Raw genomic sequence first — 21,708 nt, forward strand, 5'->3', positions numbered from 1 at the left:
GGGCGCGGGGGGAACGGGAGCGGGGCCGCCGCCGCCTCCCCGCCGCCCGCACATGGTGCGGACCCGGCCGCCGGGCTCCCGCCGCCTCGGCCGCGCCGCCCGCTGCGCCAACTGCGTACGCCAGCCGCGTACGCCAAGTGCGCCAGAGCGGGGAGAGGCGCGGGGCCGCCTACGCCAAGTGCGTAGCGCGCGGGGTGCCGCGTCCGGCGGGGGGACAGCGGGAGCGGGGGGACAGAGCGGCCGGACGGGCCGGACAGCACGGCGACACCGGGACAGGCGTGGAGCTCCTCTGCTGCCGCGGAAGGCCGAGCGAACCGGGCTGTTCAAACTGGCGTCGGGGTGACCTAATTGTGGCTGTGCAGTACCTCGAGGGGACTCACAGCGAGGATGGGGCAAGGCTCTTTACAAGAGAGTGGAGTGATAGGACAAGGGGAATGGGTTCAAATTGAAAAAGAGTAGGTTTGGGTTAGATAGTAGGAAAATCTTCCCTGCGAGGGCGGCGAGGCCCTGGCACAGGTTGCTCAGAGAAGCTGTGGTTGCCCCACGCCTTGAAATGTCCAAGGCCAGGCTGGACGGGGCTGGACGGGGCTGGGAGCAGCCTGGCACAGCGGCACGTGTCCCTGCCCGGGTCCCTTCCACCCCAAACCCTTCCGGCTCCCCTGCGGCAGCGCGGGGCGTGCCGGCCGCTGCGCAAGCTGCGCCGAGTGCGTACGCCAAGTGCGCAGCGCAGGAGCGCAGCGGCCCCGCCCCCGGCCCGCCCGGATGACGGTGCGGGTTCTGCCGGAGCCATGAGCTACGACCGCGCCATCACCGTCTTCTCCCCGGACGGGCACCTCTTCCAGGTGGAGTACGCGCAGGAGGCGGTCAAGAAGGGCTCCACCGCGGTGAGTCGGCGGCCGCGACGTTGGCGGGGCGGCGGCTGAGGGGGGCCCGCGGCGGGGCCTGCGCCGCGCTGCGCGCCCGGCCTGGCGGGCCCGGGAGGCCGCGGGAGCGGCGGGATCCGCTCCAGGGAGATTCCCTGGGGTGCATCTGCCGCCGCTGGAGCTGCCCAAAGGCATCGCCTCCTGCGGGGCTCCGGCGTTGTGTCAGGCCCGCAGGGATCCTCTCTTCTCTTGGTCTGTACGTGCTGCAGATTGTGGTATTTTATATTTGTGCACGAGGGAGATTCCCGGTGGATTGGGAAACGCGTCGGTAAAAGCGCTTAGAAGGACATTGCTGGCTCCCAGCTTCCAGTTGTCCCAAGCTTTTTCTCAATGATAGTTTTATTTCATTTAGGGGAGAAGAAAAAAAGTATTAGTTTGCAAATAACATTGTATTAGTGATTGTAATAAGTTATAGCAATAATAAGTTTTAATTTTTAAAATCATAACTTTATTAATAGGTGTAGTATGTTTTAATTGCCATTACCAAAGAGAAAATGTATCATCTTTGGGGTGGGAATGAATGTAACAAGATTTAGCGCCAAATAGATTCTTTGTTTTATTTTCAGAAGTTAAAAATACTCTAAAAATGCAGACAGCATGCAGTATAACCACCGGTCTTGTCTCTTGTTGAGTCTAATGTTTTTGGAAACATTTGGAACATGCTGACAGCAGGGCCACCCTGTAAGAAAATATTATTCCCATCCCCTTGTGAGAAACAGTGGGAATGAAGGGGAAGGGTCAAGGGTTTTTTGAAAAGGTGTATTCAAGGTATGAATTAGGACATTAAGGCAGCTACTGACAGAACATTTTGGCAGCTGTAGGTGTTACTTGGCCTGATCTTCAGTGCCTTGGGCTCTTGAGTTGAGCAGTTCCACTGGAGTAGTTGGGTTTTCCTTGTTCATCCTGGCTCCTTGGCTGTGGAATCACTGATGGTACTGTTGGAGAAGAGACAGTTTGTAAGAGGAGCTGGAATCTGTCTCTTGGGAGCCACAGGGATTTAGGTTGGTATAAACTGATGATGAAACTGCACCCTGAAATGCATTGCAATTTTTGTTACATCAGTCCTGCCTCTGGGTTCACTGGGAAATAAAATCCTGACTTCAAGCTGAGGTAATGGTTGCAATGTGGGGGTTTGTGCTTGGTTACAGATCATTTGAGTAGCCTGCAGCTATGAGGATTTTTGGACCTAGGTTAACTTTTCTTACTTCTGCTTTTCATGCATGGAAGGTTGGAGTAAGAGGGAAGGATATTGTTGTCCTTGGTGTGGAGAAGAAGTCAGTGGCAAAACTCCAGGATGAAAGAACTGTCCGGAAGATCTGTGCTCTGGATGACAATGTCTGCATGGCTTTTGCAGGTACCTGGTCACTTCAGAGGTTGTAGCAGTTTCTGGGGCACCTTTGGGCTTATTTATGGAACACCAAAATACAGGGTGTAACTGGCTGAGAACTGTGGGAAACATGGTATTTCCACAGTAGTTTATTTATTGATTTTTTTTTTAAATATGGAGAAATAGAGTGTCAGTATCAATAATATTTTTAAGGGGAGATCTGATTTAACTGACTAAAACAACAGGGTTTAGCTTGAGTGTGCAGGAATGAGAGGCTCAGTTCTTTCTCCTGCCTTGCTCCCTTAGCCAGGGTCTGGGTTATGTGCAAGGGTGTTCACAAACTTGAGGAAAAATTCTCTAATAAAAACAAGGCTGTAAATGAAAAATGGCAGCATCAGCTAAAACATAAAATAAAAATTAGATTTCTTCAAAATCATTTTTAAAAGGGTCACACACTTTTGTCAGCTAACATCATGCTGCTGTAGCCTCACTAACTAGATGAGATTTGCTGGGCAGATGAAACTGGACTGCATGAGGAATGATGTGTGTGAGAATAAGCACTGCAGATTTGCTGGGATATGGAATGCTGTCAGTAATATTCCCATTACCTGGTTCAGAATTATGTGTGTCACCTAACTCACAAACATGGAAGCTGTAAACTAAATACTTTAGTTATTTTTGTGCATTAGCCACTTTCTGCTGCCTTATAAGTGCTCTTGCTCAGCAAACCTGAGAGTTTGAGCTCTGCTTTGATTTTCCCTTGCTGCTGACACTGAGCCCCTGGGCGTTTTAGGGCCAGATTGGTGTTCTGAGGTATTTTCCTGACTCTGAGGCCACTCTGTCGTTTCAGGGCTGACAGCTGATGCCAGGATAGTCATAAACAGAGCTCGGGTGGAGTGTCAGAGCCACAGGCTCACTGTGGAAGATCCTGTCACCGTGGAGTACATCACACGCTACATTGCCAGCCTGAAACAGGTACTTGGGGCTGCACAGAGCTGCTGAAGATGTGTGCTGACCTGACAGAGATGTTACATGTGCTGTTACATCAGCCTGTGTTATGCATAATGGGCAGCTTGGGTGTGTAACAGGTGTGTAGCACGTGGGACTAGAGTGTCACACGTATAGCATGGAGCATCTGACACTTCTTCAAGCTGTGTAAATGTCTGTCCTCTGGCCTGATTCCAGTTACCTGGTTCAAAACACATTCTGGGTGTTTATTGGGAATGGGGATGTAGCAATGGAAAGGAACGACTGAGTGCTGTTTGAGGTTTTTTCCCCCAAGATAAAGCAATTAGAGTTTGTAAGGGCTGCACGGTTCCATGTGTTATGTCATCAGGAACACACTGCTCACCTCACTCCCAGAACAGTGGGCCTGGGTTACTGTCTTTCCTTCATGGCTCCTGGTAGTTTTTCCTCCTGCAAAGCCATTGCAGGGATGGGTAAGAGGGGAGCAAATTAGTGCAGTATTTAATGTTTTGCGCTTGATAGTCATGAATTTAGAATAAATTGCAGCATCAAAATACACCCAGCTGCATTCTGTGAGAAAATTACTCATTTGCCGGTATATTAAACTGATTTTCAGCCACTAGCGAGAATTAGAGAAAATCTAATTTACTTATGCACAGATGTGTTGGAACAGGGGTGATGGTAAATAATGTGATTCTTGTAATAATCACTAGTCTATCAGAGCAAGACACCACTTCCCAAAGTTTCACTTTATTCCTTTATCCAGTCTCACATTTGTGTCTATGTTTTTGGCACATTCACCATTTCTCTGTTGCAAACACACCTGGCCCAGCTCCTGCTGCTGTGGTGCTGTGGGTGTCAGCCCTCCTGCTCCTGCTGGGTGGCAGTGACTTCACTAGCAGTGTCCCAGGAGGGCTGTGACATGGCTCCAGGGTAACCTGCTTATAGCCACAAAGCTGCTGTGGAATCAGTGCAAATCATTGGTGAAAACTGTTCAGGTGTCCTCATGGTAATTTTTGGCACACTGGGGCTTGTAGACGTGACTCTGGCTGCCTCAGCACCACTCAGGAGGTGGGGAGCTGCTTCTGGAAGCTGTAACTAGGTGTGGGAATGGGGGTTGCACAGGAACCACCTCTCTCTTGCCTGCCTTAGGGGCTCTGTGAGATACGGAGTCCTGACCAATGGACAGAGCCAGCTGAAAGTGTTTCTGGTGGCTCTCCTGGTTGTAACTGCTCCAGAGTCTGCTTGGCACCCTAGAAATGTTTTCAGAACTGCCTGTGAGTGTGTCCTTTGTGCTCAGAGGTACACACAGAGCAACGGCCGCAGACCCTTTGGGATCTCCGCCCTCATCGTGGGCTTTGACTTCGATGGGACCCCACGGCTGTACCAGACTGACCCCTCTGGCACATACCATGCTTGGAAGGTGAGTGGATTCAGTCCCTGGTGGAAATGGAATATTTGTGAGTTAATGTCTCCTTTAAAGTGGGACTGGGGTAGAGGAGATCTCGCTGGCCAGATAGTGCTGTCTCACAGCTGCAAAAATCCTTAATGATCAAATGTACTGAGAGTGGCCATCTGCAGTTCAGCTTTCCTTGGGAAGTCTTGTCCTGCTTTCAAAAAAAACCCCAGAACCAATCCACCTGTGCCAGACAACTGTCTTTATGTGTGACAGATTATGCAATTGTACAACTTTGTGTTTCCTTCTGACTCTGCAAATTAAATCTTTCCTAAACTCCCATTCATTTTCTTTTTCCCCTTAATGTTTGCAGGCTAATGCCATTGGCAGAGGAGCCAAGTCTGTGCGTGAGTTCCTGGAGAAAAACTACACTGATGAGGCCATTGAAACGGATGATCTGACTATTAAACTTGTCATCAAGGCTCTTCTTGAGGTCAGGCTGTTTCACATCTCTTCTGTGGCTTTTCACTGTGTCCAGATTCACTTCTTAGATGTGAATATGGGAAAATATTTGTGGATGTCCCAAGGAAGTACTGCAGAGGATCTGTGAGAATTGTTTGCTGTAGGCTGTGGGTGTTGGATTGAATTCAAGGTTCAGAATATTTGGGGTATAACAATTTCCATAATTTACACAGAACTTACCAGCAGCGCTGGGGAGAAGAACAGACTTCAGTTCTGGGCATTGACATAAATGCACCAAAGATGTGCTAAAGCACATGCTGAATATTTTACTTTTTAAGTGAAGCTTAAAATACAGAAAATAGCACAAGTCAGGTGGTGGAGCTGTGTTCTCCATCTGCCTAGGGCACTGGCACCAGTGTGAAGACCCTTTGGAGAGTTAGTGCTGCTGGTGTTGAGAGCTTAAGAGCTAAGGTGTGAAATACGCCACACCCATATCTACTCTCCATCTAAGGAGACCTGAGTGGGGTTTGTTGGAGTGAATTCCTGGCCAGGTTCCTAAAGCTTCCCTCTGCCTCACCCAGGTGGTGCAGTCTGGTGGGAAGAACATCGAGCTGGCAGTCATGAGACGGGAGCAGCCACTGAAGGTGAGGCTGTTGTTTGCTTCTCTCCCCTCGAGCCCGTCTGATACTGTCCTTGTTGATCTGCCTTAACTTCCAGCCCTTAATCTCACATTTTGCACTGACAAATACTTCAGTTTATTCTTAGTGGCCAAGGAATGTTGTTGTGTCTGCAGCAGGTACCTGCTTCCAGATAAACAGCAGTTAACGTTCTGCCCATAGCAGAACTAGAATCACCATGAATGTCTCTTCAGTTTATTGGTATCCTGAAGGTCACCCATGTTTCTGTTTTAGATCCTAAACCCTGAAGAAATTGAGAAGTATGTGGCTGAAATTGAAAAGGAAAAGGAAGAAAATGAAAAGAAAAAACAGAAGAAAACATCATGATGAATGAAATGCACCCGCTTAGCTGCTGCTTTTTAATTCGAGTGATGGGTTATTCTGTATAGACATGTAGGCATTCCAGTTACTCATACTGTGCTCTCTTGAGACCTACAATAAACCTACTGATTTTTTTTTAAAGCTGTTATTTAAAAAAACCTGTCTGTTCCTTGGATTTTAATTACCCAGGATGATCTGGTTGGCTACAGAACAGCAGTAGTGACCCATTAAAGGACAGAGACTTTGCTTGCATTTTTTTCCCTGGACACTTCACTTTGTTTAATGGTTCTTTTCTGCACTCAGTTCTCAGCATGTCCCTTTTTTTACCTTAAGTAGCTGTCTTGGGGGTTGTGTTATGGTCTCAACCTAACTAGTATGGAATTGGGGTTTTTGTTCCCTAAGGGGCATCTTTCATGGTGAAAAGGCTGGGTCTGCTTTGGACAGGACAGAGATGGGGAGTTGTGTTTTGGGGGGAGTCTGCATGAGAGTGTGCTGCTGCAGGCATATTCTCAGGGCAGAGATGTATGAGCTGATGTTTCCAAGTCTAGTTCAGATTAAAGCATAAGTCTCAGTACTTGAAGCAATAGGAACCAGTGCTCCTTTATTGCAAAAGTTTCCCCATTTGTATCCAGCAAGCAGGTGGAAGCAAACTGCCCTTGGAAGCAACTCTTCAGTCTGCTCTTGCACACCCAGAGAGGGTGTGACAGGGTCACAGCAGGAGAGGGGTGGCAGCAGGCACAGCAAGGATTAAAGGTGGCCCAGGAGCCTGCAAGAGGCAGCTCTGGTACTTGAGCCCCTGCCCAGGACACCTCAGTGCCGAGAGGCTGCAGGGCAGGGCTGCCCAGGCAGCAGAGCTCACACACCCAGGAGCTGTTTACAGGGAAATGCTGCCCAGCAGTGTGGGCAGAGGATCCCACGGGAGTCAAGGACAGGGAAGCAGCAGTGCTGCTGCTGCTCAGGGACACATAAACCCACATGAGCCAGAGGAAGCATGGTCCTAGAACACCAGGTTGTTTAATTCATCAGCCCTTGGGCTGGAATGTACAATTCAAAAAAGCTGCACTTGGTTCCCTGCTCAAGTCACTACAATTGTTCCCACACACCGGGAATTTTCCATGGGGAAGCTGCTAGGGCTGCAGCTGAGCCCACAGTGCTCCTGGGGAAGAAGGGCTCACAGGTAACAAGCCCTGGGGCTGAGCCACAGCCACCAGTCCCCTCTGATCGCAGACAGCAGGAGCCAGGCCAGCACTTGGCTCAGAGGTGGGACATAAACCTCAGCAGTGTCAAGGATGTGTTTGTGCCCAAGATCTGAAGCTTTACTGTGGAAACAAGAATTGATCCCACTCAACTTAAAAGGCACATGTGAATAATGGTGATTATGCAGGAGCAGTGAGGTTTATCATCCCATCCTCTGCCAGGGCAGTACAATTCCATCTCCACACTTAGAGCCACAGTTGCTGCTTTGCCAGCAGAGAAATTAGAGCAGCTCTGAGTGAGCTCTTTCAGCAGAGCCCAGAGGTGTGAGCCACGTCCTGCAGCAGCAGCCCTGGCTCCTGACAGGCTCCTAGGGAGCCCCACCAGCCCAGGGACTCCCTCTGCCAGGTGGAGTAACATAACTCTCATTAGGCTGAGTCCCAGCATGGGAACCAGGGCAACAGAACAACCTACAGTGCCTGGTGTTTCAACCCTTTTCCCATACTATGGAAAGTGTAACACTTCCAGGTCTGGCAGCCAGGTTTTCTCCAGCTTGGATGGGAGCCCTGCAAGGACGGGTGCCAGAGGAGTTGTAGGGAGTGATGTTATGGAGCTATGTACAGAACAGAGATGGAGGGAAACATTAAACATTTACATGTTTATTATAATTACAATTTACATTACTCCAAAGAGCAGCCCCACTGCTATGTTCTAATTCTCAGCAATAAAGTCCTACAAAAATAAATCCAAGCTTTTACAGTAACCTAGGTCAATGCATAACTAAAAAAACTTGAGCTATGTAAGGGGTTCAGTCATCAAGGTGCTTTTTCAACAAAATTCCCTACCAACCAAAAATGAGACACATGCCTATAGCAATTTAACCCACTTATTTCATGCAAACAAAGGTAACCCCTCCCTCCCAGCCCTCTCCCCACATACAGATTCTTAAAAACAAAAGAAAAACAACTAAACTATTTACAGTATGGGGGTATAGAGGAAAGAAATTAAACATGCCCATCTGTTAAGCTTCATTATATGGTCTCCCATCCCTAGTTGAATGAAAACATTCCAAAGAGTTCCACCACAGTCTACAGAGTACAGAGAACTGTTTGCATTTGGTGCTGCCTCCAGCGAGGTACAAACCGAGGCAAACAAGTCAGAGCTGCAGGTCTCCTTCCCAGACAGTCACCACTGCCAAAAGCTCTGCACACAAGTGGGGACAGTCACTGCTCCCATCCCACTTTGTGTCCTCACACTCCAGCCAGGAGCTCCAGGCCCCAGGCACTCCCAGCACCTTCAGCTCAAGGCAAAGCCATGGTCCTGTGGTACCTCCAGCCCAGCACCCGCACACAAACAGCTGTACAGTCAGAAACACTACTACATGATCAACACTCCAGTATTCCCAAGTGATAATATACACAACCCCTCAGCACCAGGAATCCATTTCTCCAGATACCAAGTGCTACTTCACACCTGCTGCCAAGATCCGTGAGACCAGCAGCACCAAAGGATCCATTTGGTTACTCAGAACAAATTATAGCTGGTTTATTTCAAGTGAGCTTTGGTTCCGTGTTAAAACAGCATGATTTCTCTTCTCCAGGGTTCAGAAAAGGAGTCTGACTTTGAGCTTAGACTATAGCAGCCTTGAGAGACCCAGAAAGAAGAACCGTGTAAGTTAGTCTGCACTTGAAAAACACAAACAAAAAGAAAAGACACCCTGAAGAAGGTACCCCTGAACACATTCCCTCTTCCAAAAAAATATTCCAGCAGACAGTGGCTGGTCCAAAGTAAGTCCAAAATATAAGCAGTAGTACATGAAATTCTGTCGCTTGAGCTGAGACAGTAAACAATATGAACCATTTTCCCACATTAGTGCAGCAGTTGGTTGTTTTCTTTCTATATACAGTTTCATTCTCTCAGGAGAGATGTTTGAACCTATTCACAAAAAAGGTAGAATTAGATTTTATATTATGGGGTTCTTTTCCTAAGAAGAAAAAAAGCAAAGCTCACACCTCTGTACCAGCTGAAATGCTTAGCTAGAAACCAAAAGCTGCTTGCTTGAGCTAAGCCTTTTCTCAGACAGGTGAAACCAAGAAACCAACAGAACAATCAGCATGTTAAACTACTCCCATCTCCTTCTACCCTTCAGAAATATCAATAAAATCCAGTAAGGAACATTTCTTGATATATCCATGAGACTGGAGGGTGAAATAGAAAGTTCAGGCAAGCAGTAAGAGACAAACCTGGATCAAAGAGTATTACTCTTGCTAGAGCACTTGCCTCTGAAGTTACACTCTGCCAGTACCAGCTCTGTGAGTGGTTTGGTTTCTCCTTGCTGCTCCACTCCCCCTTCCACCTCGAAATCCACCTCGAAAGCTGCGGCCACGAAGGAACCGTCCAGACACCCCAAATGTCTCTGTATTGAGCTTCCTTTCCTCAGCCCACGTGGTGCGCCTGGAACTGAACAAGGCTGAGTTCAGGTTGAATGCAAACACTGAACCAGCCCACTTAGAGAGGACGCCTCAAACCCCTGATTTTGTTGAGCTGCACTGTAACAAACACCAGCTGCAGTGTACATGCTCTAACCCAACCCCTCTGCAGCCACAAAGCAGAGGGAATCCCTCATGCTGACACTAAAGGGATGTCTCATTTCTCCAGGCACTTGATAACATCAGTGGTGGCAGTGAAAGCTGAAGCTTTCCCTTCATACTCCCAACATTTAACCTAATGCATTTCCATAGCCAGAGCTGACCTCTCTGCCCCACCTCCAGGCTTAGCTCACTCCTGGCTGCCAGCTGCACCTTCAGTACAGCATGACCCTGATGCCTCCTCTCCCACAAGCCAGATAAGGAATTTGTTTAAAATCAATGGGTTCAAAGTCAGTACTGGGAAACAGAAATGGAAACTCCTCAATCATATTTTAGGCAAGTGTATCATATCAGCTGAAGCACTTTTTGTTTGATCCCACTGCATGGAGCTGGGTTCACATCACTTGTGAGCCACCAAATGCATGGCAATATTCCCTGTCTAAAGCCTGTTCTAAGTTTTTTAAGTAATTAAACCATGTCATATAGATTATGTCTGAAATTTTATGCCTAAAACTCCATTTAAAAAACAAGCTTTTAGAAAACACTCACCTAGATTTCAGTTCTGAAGAAATGTTGTCAAAGAAAGACTTGGATTTATCATAATAGCAGTTGGGCCCCAGCAGGTCCTCCTCTGCATTACCATCATTGTTTTGGGTTGCCACTCCAGGATCCCCCTTTTCTTCCCCCGTCTCTGCTTTGTCATCTGAAGATAATGAAATGTATTACACTTCCTTGAGAAACACACTGCAGAGCCATCTGTTCTCTTGCTCCCTCAAACAAGATTTGAGATGTAATCATATAGTTTCTTAGAACCATTTGTCTATGCAGTGTTTACTACTAGCTCAGCAATTCATATTTAATGAAGGCACAAACCTTTAAAGTTTAGTTTCTTCTTGAATTCTTTATCAAGTTCCTCTCTGTTGAATTGTGCATTTGCACTTTCAAAGTCAAAGTCACCTTCAAACTTTATAGTATTTTCCTTCACAGTAGTTGGTCTGTTTTGTCCTCTAGAACGGTTTCTGGTTCTCCTGTTTCCTGAAAGCAGGAGAGTTTAAACACTTGGTAACACACAGGGAGGTTACATGACTTGCTCAAGACCAGAGGAAACCAGGGATAGAACTCAGGAGTTTCTGGCTTCCAGTCCTGTGGTTAGGCCACACCTCTTTGAAAGCAACTTCTGATTTTGGCTGTAGAAGACACATTACAGCAACACTTTTAACTTTCTGAGCAGCATTCCTGGATGTCAGTCTTACCACTAAGACAGAGTGCACCCGCTTCCAGTGTGCAGAGAGGAAGTCAGAACAAGCATTACAGCAAGAAAAGCTGAGGGAGGTGGGGAAAATTATCTTTCCTGTCTGCTCTTCACCTGCAAACACAGCACTGTAATTAGCCTAAAACCTGTCGTAACAGCAAAGAGGAGGTCTCAGAAAATCCAGCAAAAGACTTACCTACCCACAAAGGGAATTTGTATTCTGTCTAGTTTCTGGTTTCCAACTGAGATGCTATCCACTCCTTTTTGGAAAAGCTATAACCCAGTCTACACATAAATTTGAAGACCTGAGAGTCTGAAGTGTTTTTTCCTGTCTTTTCTCATTTTACTTGAGCAGAAACCTCTTTGAATTTCACTTTCTTCTGACCCATGCTTGTACTGCCACTTTGATACAAGAATTCTGCTCTATGGAGGTGAGTATTTTATAGTTCCTCTGTTATAAAAGCTCTGGAAAGTCTCAAACAGGCTGCCTTCTCCCAGTAAAAATACTTGAGGTTTCAGAGAAATCCAGTTGCTGCTGCCAAGTCACAGCATTGATTTTTATGACATACCTTCAACTTTCTAGAAAAGGTGCTAGAACTCTGTCCCTGGAATGCTCTGAACTTCTGCGACTCCAGAAGCTGTTTTGTTAGGGAAGCATCTCTGGATGCCCAAAGCTTTCTCTCAATCTTCTGTCAGTTAATCCTTCACTGAAGTTAACACCACTTGCCTTCACAGGCTGTTGCGATTGTTTTTAGCATCAGCTTAACCTACCCGATCTTCTCCTTTGAGGTCTTCTGTTTTCATCATTCACCTGTCCTTGGGTTTGCACAGGTGCTGCCTGAACTGTATCTACCGAACAAGAAGGATAAACTTTAAAGGAGCACAAGAACAATCCCCAATCAGCTCAGTGTTGCAGTACACCTTAGAAGGATGCTCCAGCCCAGTGCCTGGGGCTGAAGGGGTCCGTACTTACCGCTCGCTTTGCTGTTGGCCGGCGGGGCCTGCCGGGCACTGCGCGGAATCCCCGGAGTCACCTTCACTGGGGGCAGCTTTTGGGAATTCATACTGTCAACTGGACCAGTCTGGACAGCCTGCTCTACCATGGGGCTTTTACGGACTGGGTGAACAGAAGGAAAGCCAGCACCTGGAAAAAATCCCAATGACTAAGTGCCACTTGGAAAATGCGCCAACACCATTCAAACCCTGCCCACTTCTAGCGAGATACCGTTCGAGCAAGAATGACTCAAAGCCTTGAGTATGCATCATTACAGGCCAAGTTTAAGTGGCACCAGGTAAGGCACCTCCGCCATACAAGTCATGGCTCTCACATCCAGAGCCTCAGTTTCAGGAAATATACCCACTTATTTCTTATATCAAGTTAGACAAACATTAAACAACCAAGCCAAGTCAGTCTCTCAGACGGTTCATACCAAAACCTAATTTCTACGTTATGCAGGATTTTACTTTACATGATAACTTTAAATCTGAAATAAAAATTCACCATTTTGAAACTGTTCAAGCAAGTTTCCCCACTTCATCAAAAAGGTCTTGCAGCAAAAGCTTAAGCACCTCAGCTATATCCCCTTTTGTAAGCCACTTTTAGAAGTCCTTCAACTTCATTGCTTATTGTTAGAGCTTTCAGACAAAGAAAACCTGAAACCAGACCAGGATCTCAAAGTTACCCTTTTAAATTCCTTCTTGGTCAAGGCCAAAGTGTTACCAAGACTTCTGTTGCTCTTCCATCCAGGCTTATTTATTCACACTACAAAACATGTAAATACTTTTCATGGTTTGGTATACCTTACACCAATTATATTAAAAAGTGACAGTCTTCAGTACTCAGAAGAAACACTGCATTCTAGGTTTAATTAGAAGGTTTGGAGTACTACAGGTTCATGTAGTTATGCATAAGAACTGCTTGGAAGCAAACTTTAACTGAATATATTAAAAGAGCAAGAAAGGTGAAAAGCTGAAGAGTTCACACAAACCAAGCCACTGACACTTCTGGGTCACCCAAGTCCACATGAGATATACCCAGTAGGTTACATCATGCAGGTTCCCAGTTAATGTACACCTGGAAAACTTGCAAGGAAGACAGACATATCCTAAGGATTATTGAGTAGGACAAAGCTGATGTGCAAATTTAACATGAGAAAGTTTCAAAGTTTAGCCAGAGTATTGAGAAACTACGTACAGATAGATGGCCAAAAACAGAGAGTAAGTAAAAAGCTTCATGCCAACACAAGCATACATGCTCAAGCTAAAACCAAATGAAACTAATTATCATGTTTAAATGCAGGCTGCACCTGGTCACCCTGCTATGAGGATGGTCAGTATGGTATCTCAACTCAACCTTCTTTGAAGGTTTTACACATAGAAGCAAGCACCCAGAACTGTGTTATCTCTGCTACTCAGGAATTGCCTACTGTTAGTCATGCTTTACTAACTGAGAGTCTGGACAAGGTACAATGCCCCATCATGCATGAAATCTACCCTGATGTTTCCTCGATTACAGAAAATACTCCCGAATTTTTGATCAGCCTAAGTCTCCAACCACAAGGCCACCCACAATTTAAGCAGTGTATTTCTTCCAGGAAAGGCTGACCAATTTCTCACCCAAACCCTATGGTGACATATGTTCCTGGACAGGATGCAGCACATTAGCATCTCTAAACTTCATCCTTCTCCTGATACTTACACAAGAGGATCCACTGTCCTGGACTTTTCCTTTCTCCTGTCTCTCTAATTGATACTTCTAGGACAGGAGGAATCACACTCCACATAATGAAAGGCAAAGAAAAGCTGAGAACAAACTAGTTCTACTGTCATTACCCATATGAGCACTATCATTCTAGGAGGGGTTAACAAGAACAGTGTTTGCAAGTGCCATGCAGTTCTTCCAAATATTTGGAGTCCTCAAACTGCTGTTACCCTTGGAAGAGAGCTGATGGGGCTCTGAAGACATGTCAGGCTCTGAAACAGGTTGTGGAGACGGAGAAGAACTAGGGCTGGAAGCAGCTGCTGATGCTGGAGGGCTTACCAATTTCTCTAAAGAGATAGAGGGAAGAAGAGAGAGCAGAGATACATGGATAAGATACAAGGTAGTGAAACATCTGAAGGACTTGGAAAGAGATACAAGATTCTCTAGAACAGCATTAGAGCAGCTTATTTACAGTCCTTTCTGGAAATACAAGTCCTTTTTACACGTGAGGTATGTTGGGTTAGAAATGAACTGGCCTCAACTGTCAGGTATTCCAATTGATTTCAGAAAGAAACTTCAGCTATTTAGTTTGTTTCTCTCATGTGCATGATTGTGTGCATGTGCAAGCGAAACACAGGCCTCCTTTGTAGTAAAATTATTGCACAAAGTTGTGAGCTGCTTATTCACTGCACCTTGCAGCCTGACACTTGGCAAGGAGTTTGGTATTAGTGACTGTTATTTGCTTTCACAGCAGCTGCATACAAGACCATACCTTTATTCTAGCAAGTAAAGTTTGTACTTACCTAAACCTAAGGAAGCTGCATACTGCTGGCTAAGCAAAGAGCTGGCAGCAAGCTGGCTGTAAGGTGGCATACCTCTAAACGGGCTGTAAGGCACATGTGGCTGAAAGGATGATGTAGAGGCAGAGCCCAGTGAAGACTGTAACAAGACAAAGTACATTTCCATTTACAGTGTCCAGAAGTCAATTTGCTTTGGCAGTGATTCTTTACTTCATGTACAGCATTACTAAAGCTTAAGTAAATTCTGAGAAGGGTTAGTTTACCTCTTTATGATCTTCCTGCATTCTCAGCTAGCTCTGGCTTTTGTTGACTGAAGTCGTTAATGCTGCTGCTACTTTAAGCATTACAACAAAATTCAGGATGCTTTAAATAATCTGAAGATTCCTGGAGACACTGACTTGCCTTCATTTCTATAAGTTTTTACCAAAATGCAGTCCTTCAACACCAGTGTTTTATGTCAGCTTTTTATCAACACTTCAGGCTAACTTACTTGGACAATGGCAGGATCTTGTGGCAGAGTATGCTGAGCTTTTGGAGGTTCACAGACAGTGATGTCTTTGATGTCACTTCCTCGAAAAATAATGTACTCATAGATTTCTTCTCTGGGAGGAGCAGGTCTGTCTGTGGGCCGGTCCTCAGTCCCGAAGGATCGCACTGGAGCATGGAAATGGTGACATTAGTGCAGTGCTGCCATTGCAGCGTTGTGCAAGTTCAAATTTATGCAATTAAAAAGTACTCCTCCAACACTTGCCATTTGTAACAACAACAGCTACTTCCAGAACCCTCAATCTCTTTCTCACACACATCTGTTCCCTCAAATGCCAACTTATTCAGCAGCCTGCATAAACAGTTTTGTTTACATCAAGCTGTGAAGGTAAAGACCATAGACCAGCTGGAGTGAAGAATCCTACTCCAAACCCAAGGACTTCCCCACAGTGTTGCACTTGCCTTCCCTCCCCAGCAGCTGTCCCATGCAGGCATTCAGCTCCAAACAACTGCACCAGACCACAGGAGAGGCCCCTGAAGCAGCAGGGGGAAATCTTAGAAGGCTTTAGAGCTCAAATCTGCACCTTTGGTTTCATATATTTACTATGCAGATAGAGGTAGTTTTATCAGTGGTAAAAACTTCCTATTAAAATTCCCTCTCTACTCCAATGTCACTGTTTTTATGATTTATGTGACTACAAAGCAAGCCATCAGTGATAAATCTAAGATCTCAGTGCTTAGGGAGGCTTTACTGAGTGTCAAGTACCAGAATACTTGAACAGACACTAACCAGCAGTGTCACACATTAGAGTGGGGAAAAAAAAAAAAAAAGACTTCAGCTGACTGTGGCAGCTACTAGGTAGAAGCATAAGTTAATTTGAGCCATTAAGAAAGAAGAGGTCAGACTGGATTATTGACTCAGGAAGACAGCACAGTTACATCAGACACTGACAGGTAAAAGCTTGAAATTTCAGGCACAAGTTATAGAAACTCCCAAGTTCACTGGTGTGGCTGCTTTCTGTCTTTGAGAGGCACTCCCAGTTCAGATGAGTACCAGCACACAGTGGCTAGATCCACACTTTCTGCCAATGGAAGAATTCTGTATTGGAGTTTCCTCACAATTGCTTCCAACAGGTTATCATATAAGTACTGAAACACCTTCACCAGGACATGCCACTGTTCCTGCCACATGGATGATGGGGGCACCACATCCTCCCAGGAAAAAGAGCACCAAAAGTGGCTGCACTGAACCCCAGTGCTAAGCATCCCTGGCATACCATGCTGCTTCAGCTTAGGAGGACCGTTGGCAGTTGTAGCCAGGGATACTCAAGAGTCCTGTTCCAGGGTGAACAGCTATGGTGAAGAGATATGCAGGTGGTTCACCCCACACCAGGTAGCACTCAATGCTGCAAATGGTCTCCACCCCTGTTAACAAACAGGTGAGCTCCCAAGGAGCAGGTGAATGCCAGAATGTCCCTATCACAATGCTCAGCACCTCAGATCGCACCTAACAGGAAGGGGATCTTCACTGGTACAAGAACAAGCTGCCAGCCACTGCCTTTCAATGGCCATCTTCCATGAGTTCCTAGGGTAAATAACCTCTCCAAGTTATTTTAGATCTCCAGCTGCTGTTTGATCATATTACAGCTGTAACCCAGTCAACCAGAAGCAGATTATAAACTGAAAGCAATGCTTGTAGCCTTTTGGACATGAACTGTACTACTGATCTCTCTGTTCAAAATGAGATTATTACAGCTCACAGCAAGATGTACTAAAGGTATCCAGGGGCTCCTGCAGGATCCTACAGCTGACTTGGAAAGCACCATGATCAGCCCATCAACTTCCACATGGACAAACACAAAACCAGCAAAGCCCAGAGCTGCCCAGGCAGCCTCTCAGTTGGCCAGTCCCAAGGTTTCTAACAAAAAAGGTGGAAAGCCAAGTCCTCGTTGTAGACAAAACAGGGCTGTAGGAGTTGAGCTTCCCTGTCCCTGCACCTGAGGTGTTTAACTGTTTCTGGCACAACACAAAGTGCAGCTTAAAGTTCCTGTGGAGGTGGGAAGGGCTGTCTCCCATGAAGTTACTGACTATTGCTTACAGATGAACAAGAAGTCAATCCCACAACACTGCAGCTCCTGGTTTACAGCACAGTTCCTACTTGTGTAGGGCTGTTGAGCTTAAGTTCTGAAGGGGCAGGAGGCACAGCAAGTGACCAGAAAGCAGAGCTTAGGTGAATATTTCTTGTTCAAAAACTCCAATTTCTTCAGACTTCTGTTTAAGGGGGAGTAAGTTCCTGGCCTTCACTGCTGACAGCATTGCAGTGGGCTTAAATTTCCTTTGTTTGCAATTTAAGTTTAGCTTCTAACAAGACAAACAACTTTCTTGTAGTGATTAATTAAGCACACGGAATCTCCAGCATTTAAGATTGTGTACACATATTGAGGTTTAACAAATATAAATCAGTTGAAGTCATCCTGGCTTCAAGAGGCTGAACCAGATTTCTTCCTGAGGCCTCTTTCAACTTAAATTTTTCTTTATGAATGATAGAACAAAAGGGAATGGCACTTGCACTCCACATGGAAGCATTTAAACAGTAGCATCCAGGGTTAAGCAACAATTTACCTGTAGTCTGGACAACTTCAGCAGCATGTCAGGAATCCATGGCCCTTCTAATGCCTCAGAGATCAAGTGTTTTAAACTACTGACACCACACACAGGGTTGATACTGCTGTGACTAACTTCGACATTGTTGCACATTTGTAATTCTGACACTAATTTTGCTCTGCTATAAAGTCTCTGAATTTGAAAAAACCCTGTGAGCTACAATGAACAGGAGGGTTTGTGATGTAAAGTTTACAGAGCAGCTCTTTAGCTGGGGAAAGATGTATTCTCCACCTATTGCAACAACTACTTCTTATACATTCCAGTTCATCAAAACGGAACACTGAGAGACTGATAAATACAAGAACTGCCAGAAATCTCATCCAGAGCATGCACTTATTCACATCATCAAGCACTTTAATCACACATGCTTTTGAAATACCACTTCAGCTCTGAAGCAGCAAGTGCTATGTGTAAGGCAGAACCATTTCTACTTGCTGCTGGGTCAAGGTGAAGACCTTCCTGCACCTACAGAAAAGGAACTGCATCCTTTCAGCAACCTCTCAAGTACTTTAAGCCAAGCACTAATACAAACAGCTCCATTTGGGCATTTAAATAAACAACTGTACTCCTAGAGAAAAAGTGAATTTGAGAGAACTCGCACTTTTAACTCCAGAAAATAATCTAATGGGCACCAAATAATGTGCAGCATCATATAAACATCATTACACTAGGTAAACACTGGGGTATAGGCTGCCTTGAAGGTAGTTGTGAATCTGGCAAGTCAGTGCCTCCTGCCAGCAAACAGCCTTTCAAAACAAAAGGTGTTTGTTTTGTGGACAGCCCCGATGGCTGCCTGCAGGCAATGAAGAACGTGTGAACTTCTCAGAACAAGGAAGGACAAAACTCAGGGAAAGAAAACGCCGATGCACATTAGCTGAAGTAGCCAAGCCGGACTTGAAAAGCAGTTCAGGAATAAGTTCATGTTTGAGGGACTAAACAAGACAGAACAAATTTTACTGAGATGAAATACAGGAGCTCACAGCACAGGTGATAAATGACCTGTGAACCTAAATGACATTGTTTCAAAGATAATGATCAGTATTTCCACAGGGAAACAAAATGCAAAGCCTTGCTGAGGAGCCAGCAAGGTCGGCGAGCCAGATCCACGTGCAGGTGCCCCACAGCGCTCTGTGCAGCGGCTCCCACCCTCCTCACCTGAGCAGAGTCCAGTTATCGATCACGGAAGGAACAAAGACAGAACAACAGCAACTGTTTTCCTCAGCGCCGGCCTGGGGCCCTGCTCGAGCCGAACACCGACACACAGCCGGGCACAACCGAGCGAGGGGAACCGAACCACGCACAGCGATGCCAAGCGTCACCTCCCCGCCTCTGACAATGGCGAGGGGAGCCAGCGCTGCCGGCAGCGCTTCTCCCTGGGAGAACAGAGGGCTGCTCAGCATCCCGGCCCCTCCGGCGCGGCCCCTGTCAGTGCTGACTCACGGAGAGCAGCGGCGCTCCGGACCCGGGGCTCAAGCCCCGCCGCAGCCCCGCGGGGCGGGCGGGCCCCGGGCGCGCTCATTGTTCACGGCACGGCGGCCCCCGCCGCGTCCCCTCAGCCAGCGCCGGCCTAGGCCCGCCCGCGCCCCCCACAGGGCCCCGCCTCACCCTTGGCCAGCGCCACGGTGGAGTTCTCGGTGTCGATGGTGTAGAGGATGCCCTCATAGCGGATCTGCGCCTTAGAGATCAGGCTGATCTTGCTGCCGATGTAGGGGGTCCCCGAGCTCATGGCGGCGGCGGAGCCGGGGGAGGAACGGGGGTCCCAGAGCCGCGCGGAGCCGCCGCGCCGCCCCCGCGCACTGCGGAGCCGGGACCCTGCCGCGCGCGCCTTATATAGGGCGGAGGGAGACGGGCCGGGGGGAGGCGGTGGGGGGCGTGAGGCGGTGACCGCGCATGCGCCGCGCGCTATTGACCAGACGGGAGAGACGGGGTCAGACGGGGAGGGGCGGAGGGGGAACACCCGGGGCCTGTGTCACGTGACCAGCGCGGGCGAGGGTGCCACGTGCGCCGCGGGGCGGGGCGGAGCCAGGCGGGGCGGGGCGGGGGCGCGCGCACTTCGCTTCCCGCGCTGCCTCGGCTGAGGGGAGCGCGCGGGGGGAGAGCTGAGGATGGCTCTGTGACACTGAGCCTGTGCCGCTGCCCCTTGTGTGGCACCGCTCCTCGCCCGGGTGATACTGCCCCTCGCTTGTGTGCCATTGCCCCTCGCTGCTGCCGTAGAGCTGCTGTCACGCAGCGCGGGGAGAAGGGGATCATCGCCTTCCCCGTCACTGAGCAGCCATGGCTGCCGCTGCCCAAGCCCCTTCGCCCTCCGGTGCCGCGGTTGGTGGTGGCGGAGCCGCGGGTGCCCGGCGGGCCCTGCCCTGTGCGGGTCTCCCCGCGGCTTTGTTCTGCTGTCCCTGCTCGGGTCACCCCGGCGCGGTCACCCCGTGCCAGGCCGCAGCTGCGGGATGGGACCGCTCCGTGCGGCGTCTCCCGGGAGCTCCCCGGCCATCTGCGGGTCAATGAGAGACAACCGGCAGCATCTGGCAGACATGGCCACGGGAGGTGAAATCGCTCACCAGCGAGAGGGTGGACGGGGATCAGGCAGGGCAGTTGCATTTCGGGCGGCGGGTCAGAGTGCACAGATCTCACTAATTTGTGTGACTCAGATGAATAAGATTCAAGCCCGGCAGCCGGGGACAATACAGCGGGAGCCATTGTCTGAGTGCAGGGAGGTTCGCTGGAGCTGCAGGCGCCCATGCCTTGGTTACATGCCTTCCATCAGCGACACAACAACGACACGGGAGAACGCAGTCCACAGGTTTATCCCCGCGTCCCTGCACACCGTGGCTCGGAGAGCTGTTCTCCCAGTGCCCCAAGCTGTCTGCCCTGTGACCTTATCTATTTTATGGTGCTACTCTTCATGCTGTTTATACAGCCTGAAGAGCAGATCTCCCCTGCCTTAACAGGGCAGATGCTTCCTTTCCACTCGTACAGCCACATGTGTGCGGTCTTTTCCTTGTTAAATTGTTCTAGCATGGAGTTCCTGAAAAATATAAAGGAAAAAAAAAATATATATATTAATTGGAAAAGCAGTAATTTGGAATAAGAAACTCAGCCCTTAAAGTCAACCTTTTTAGATTTTTACCTCAGCCTTAAGTATAATTTACAGTGGGAAAGCAGAGATTCCTTTTTTACTGCAGTAAACAGTGCCCTTTAGCGGGCAAATTGCTGGTTAGAAACTTCCCTGCTGAAAAAACTCTAGTTCTTCTGTATGAGGAGTGTCTAGTTTAGGAGTGTGGAAAGAAATAATAGAAAAAATTGAAAAAATGTGGCGGCTCAGTTTGGAGCAGCCACAAAAACTTATTTATAATGAAAAAATTATGTCAATAGTGCAGGCAAAGGTAAAGAAACCCTCTTTTGCTTTACATCTTCCAACTCCACAGTATGTTTAAATTGATCTTTCTTATTTCTACTCTTAAAATGTTCTTTAGAAATAGTAAATGGGGCTCCAGGTTTTGCAGTTCAATTAATTTTTTTCATTATGCAAACCAAAATGTTCATAAGCACCTGTAAGTTCCTGTTCCTTGTTACTTATTCAAGACAAGGTGTTATTAGGATTGTTTTATTCATTCACCTTTTTTTTTTCTTTTTTAATACCAGGAAAGAAAGAGACAGTCACATGCAGCAATACAGTGATGTAGATCCTGCAGGAAGGCTAATTAAAGCAGTGTGGAAAAAGAAAACTACACCAAGAAGGCATGACCTATACACTGGTAAGGAGAGATATGCAAACATACAGAATTTTAGTTATAATCACCATGGCCACAAATTAGCCTGCTTCTGGAAGATACTCTTATTGTAATGAATTTCTTCAATATCTTGTGTTTGACAACAGTCAGAGATAACAAGCGATCAGCAAGAAGAAATATGACACCTGACATTTTAAGTGGCCTGTTAGTATTATTTATTCTG

General features: G+C 47.2%; 2 protein-coding genes across 4 annotated transcripts; one reads left to right on the forward strand and one right to left on the reverse strand.

The window, feature by feature from the left end:
* The first annotated feature begins 725 nt into the window (after positions 1-725).
* Positions 726-6,324, forward strand: PSMA7 (proteasome 20S subunit alpha 7). Its single transcript, XM_005524824.3, has 7 exons — positions 726-884; positions 2,151-2,277; positions 3,101-3,225; positions 4,517-4,639; positions 4,986-5,105; positions 5,656-5,718; positions 5,986-6,324. The coding sequence occupies exons 1-7, from the start codon at positions 789-791 to the stop codon at positions 6,076-6,078; spliced, it is 747 nt and encodes a 248-aa protein (XP_005524881.1). The 5' UTR covers positions 726-788; the 3' UTR covers positions 6,079-6,324.
* Positions 6,325-8,867: 2,543 nt separating this feature from the next.
* On the reverse strand, positions 8,868-19,558 carry LSM14B (LSM family member 14B). 3 transcript variants are annotated; one of them, XM_014254235.2, is made up of 10 exons: positions 19,363-19,558; positions 15,098-15,261; positions 14,611-14,746; positions 14,038-14,154; positions 12,080-12,250; positions 11,878-11,955; positions 10,728-10,889; positions 10,404-10,557; positions 9,547-9,726; positions 8,868-9,201 (listed from the first exon to the last, which is right to left on the reverse strand). In XM_014254235.2, the coding sequence occupies exons 1-9, from the start codon at positions 19,481-19,483 to the stop codon at positions 9,555-9,557; spliced, it is 1,275 nt and encodes a 424-aa protein (XP_014109710.1). In that variant the 5' UTR covers positions 19,484-19,558; the 3' UTR covers positions 8,868-9,201; positions 9,547-9,554. The 3 variants fall into 3 exon arrangements, with proteins under 3 accessions (XP_014109710.1, XP_087920730.1, XP_014109711.1); XM_088064604.1 differs by having other exon boundaries at positions 9,510-9,726; positions 19,363-19,555; XM_014254236.2 differs by lacking the exon at positions 14,038-14,154 and having other exon boundaries at positions 19,363-19,554.
* Between the last annotated feature and the right edge of the window lie 2,150 nt (positions 19,559-21,708).

Source organism: Pseudopodoces humilis, chromosome 19 (assembly GCF_049639895.1).
Source record: "Pseudopodoces humilis isolate 2021_Gansu_Grassland_sample_001 chromosome 19, ASM4963989v1, whole genome shotgun sequence".
NCBI classification, from domain to species: domain Eukaryota; kingdom Metazoa; phylum Chordata; class Aves; order Passeriformes; family Paridae; genus Pseudopodoces; species Pseudopodoces humilis.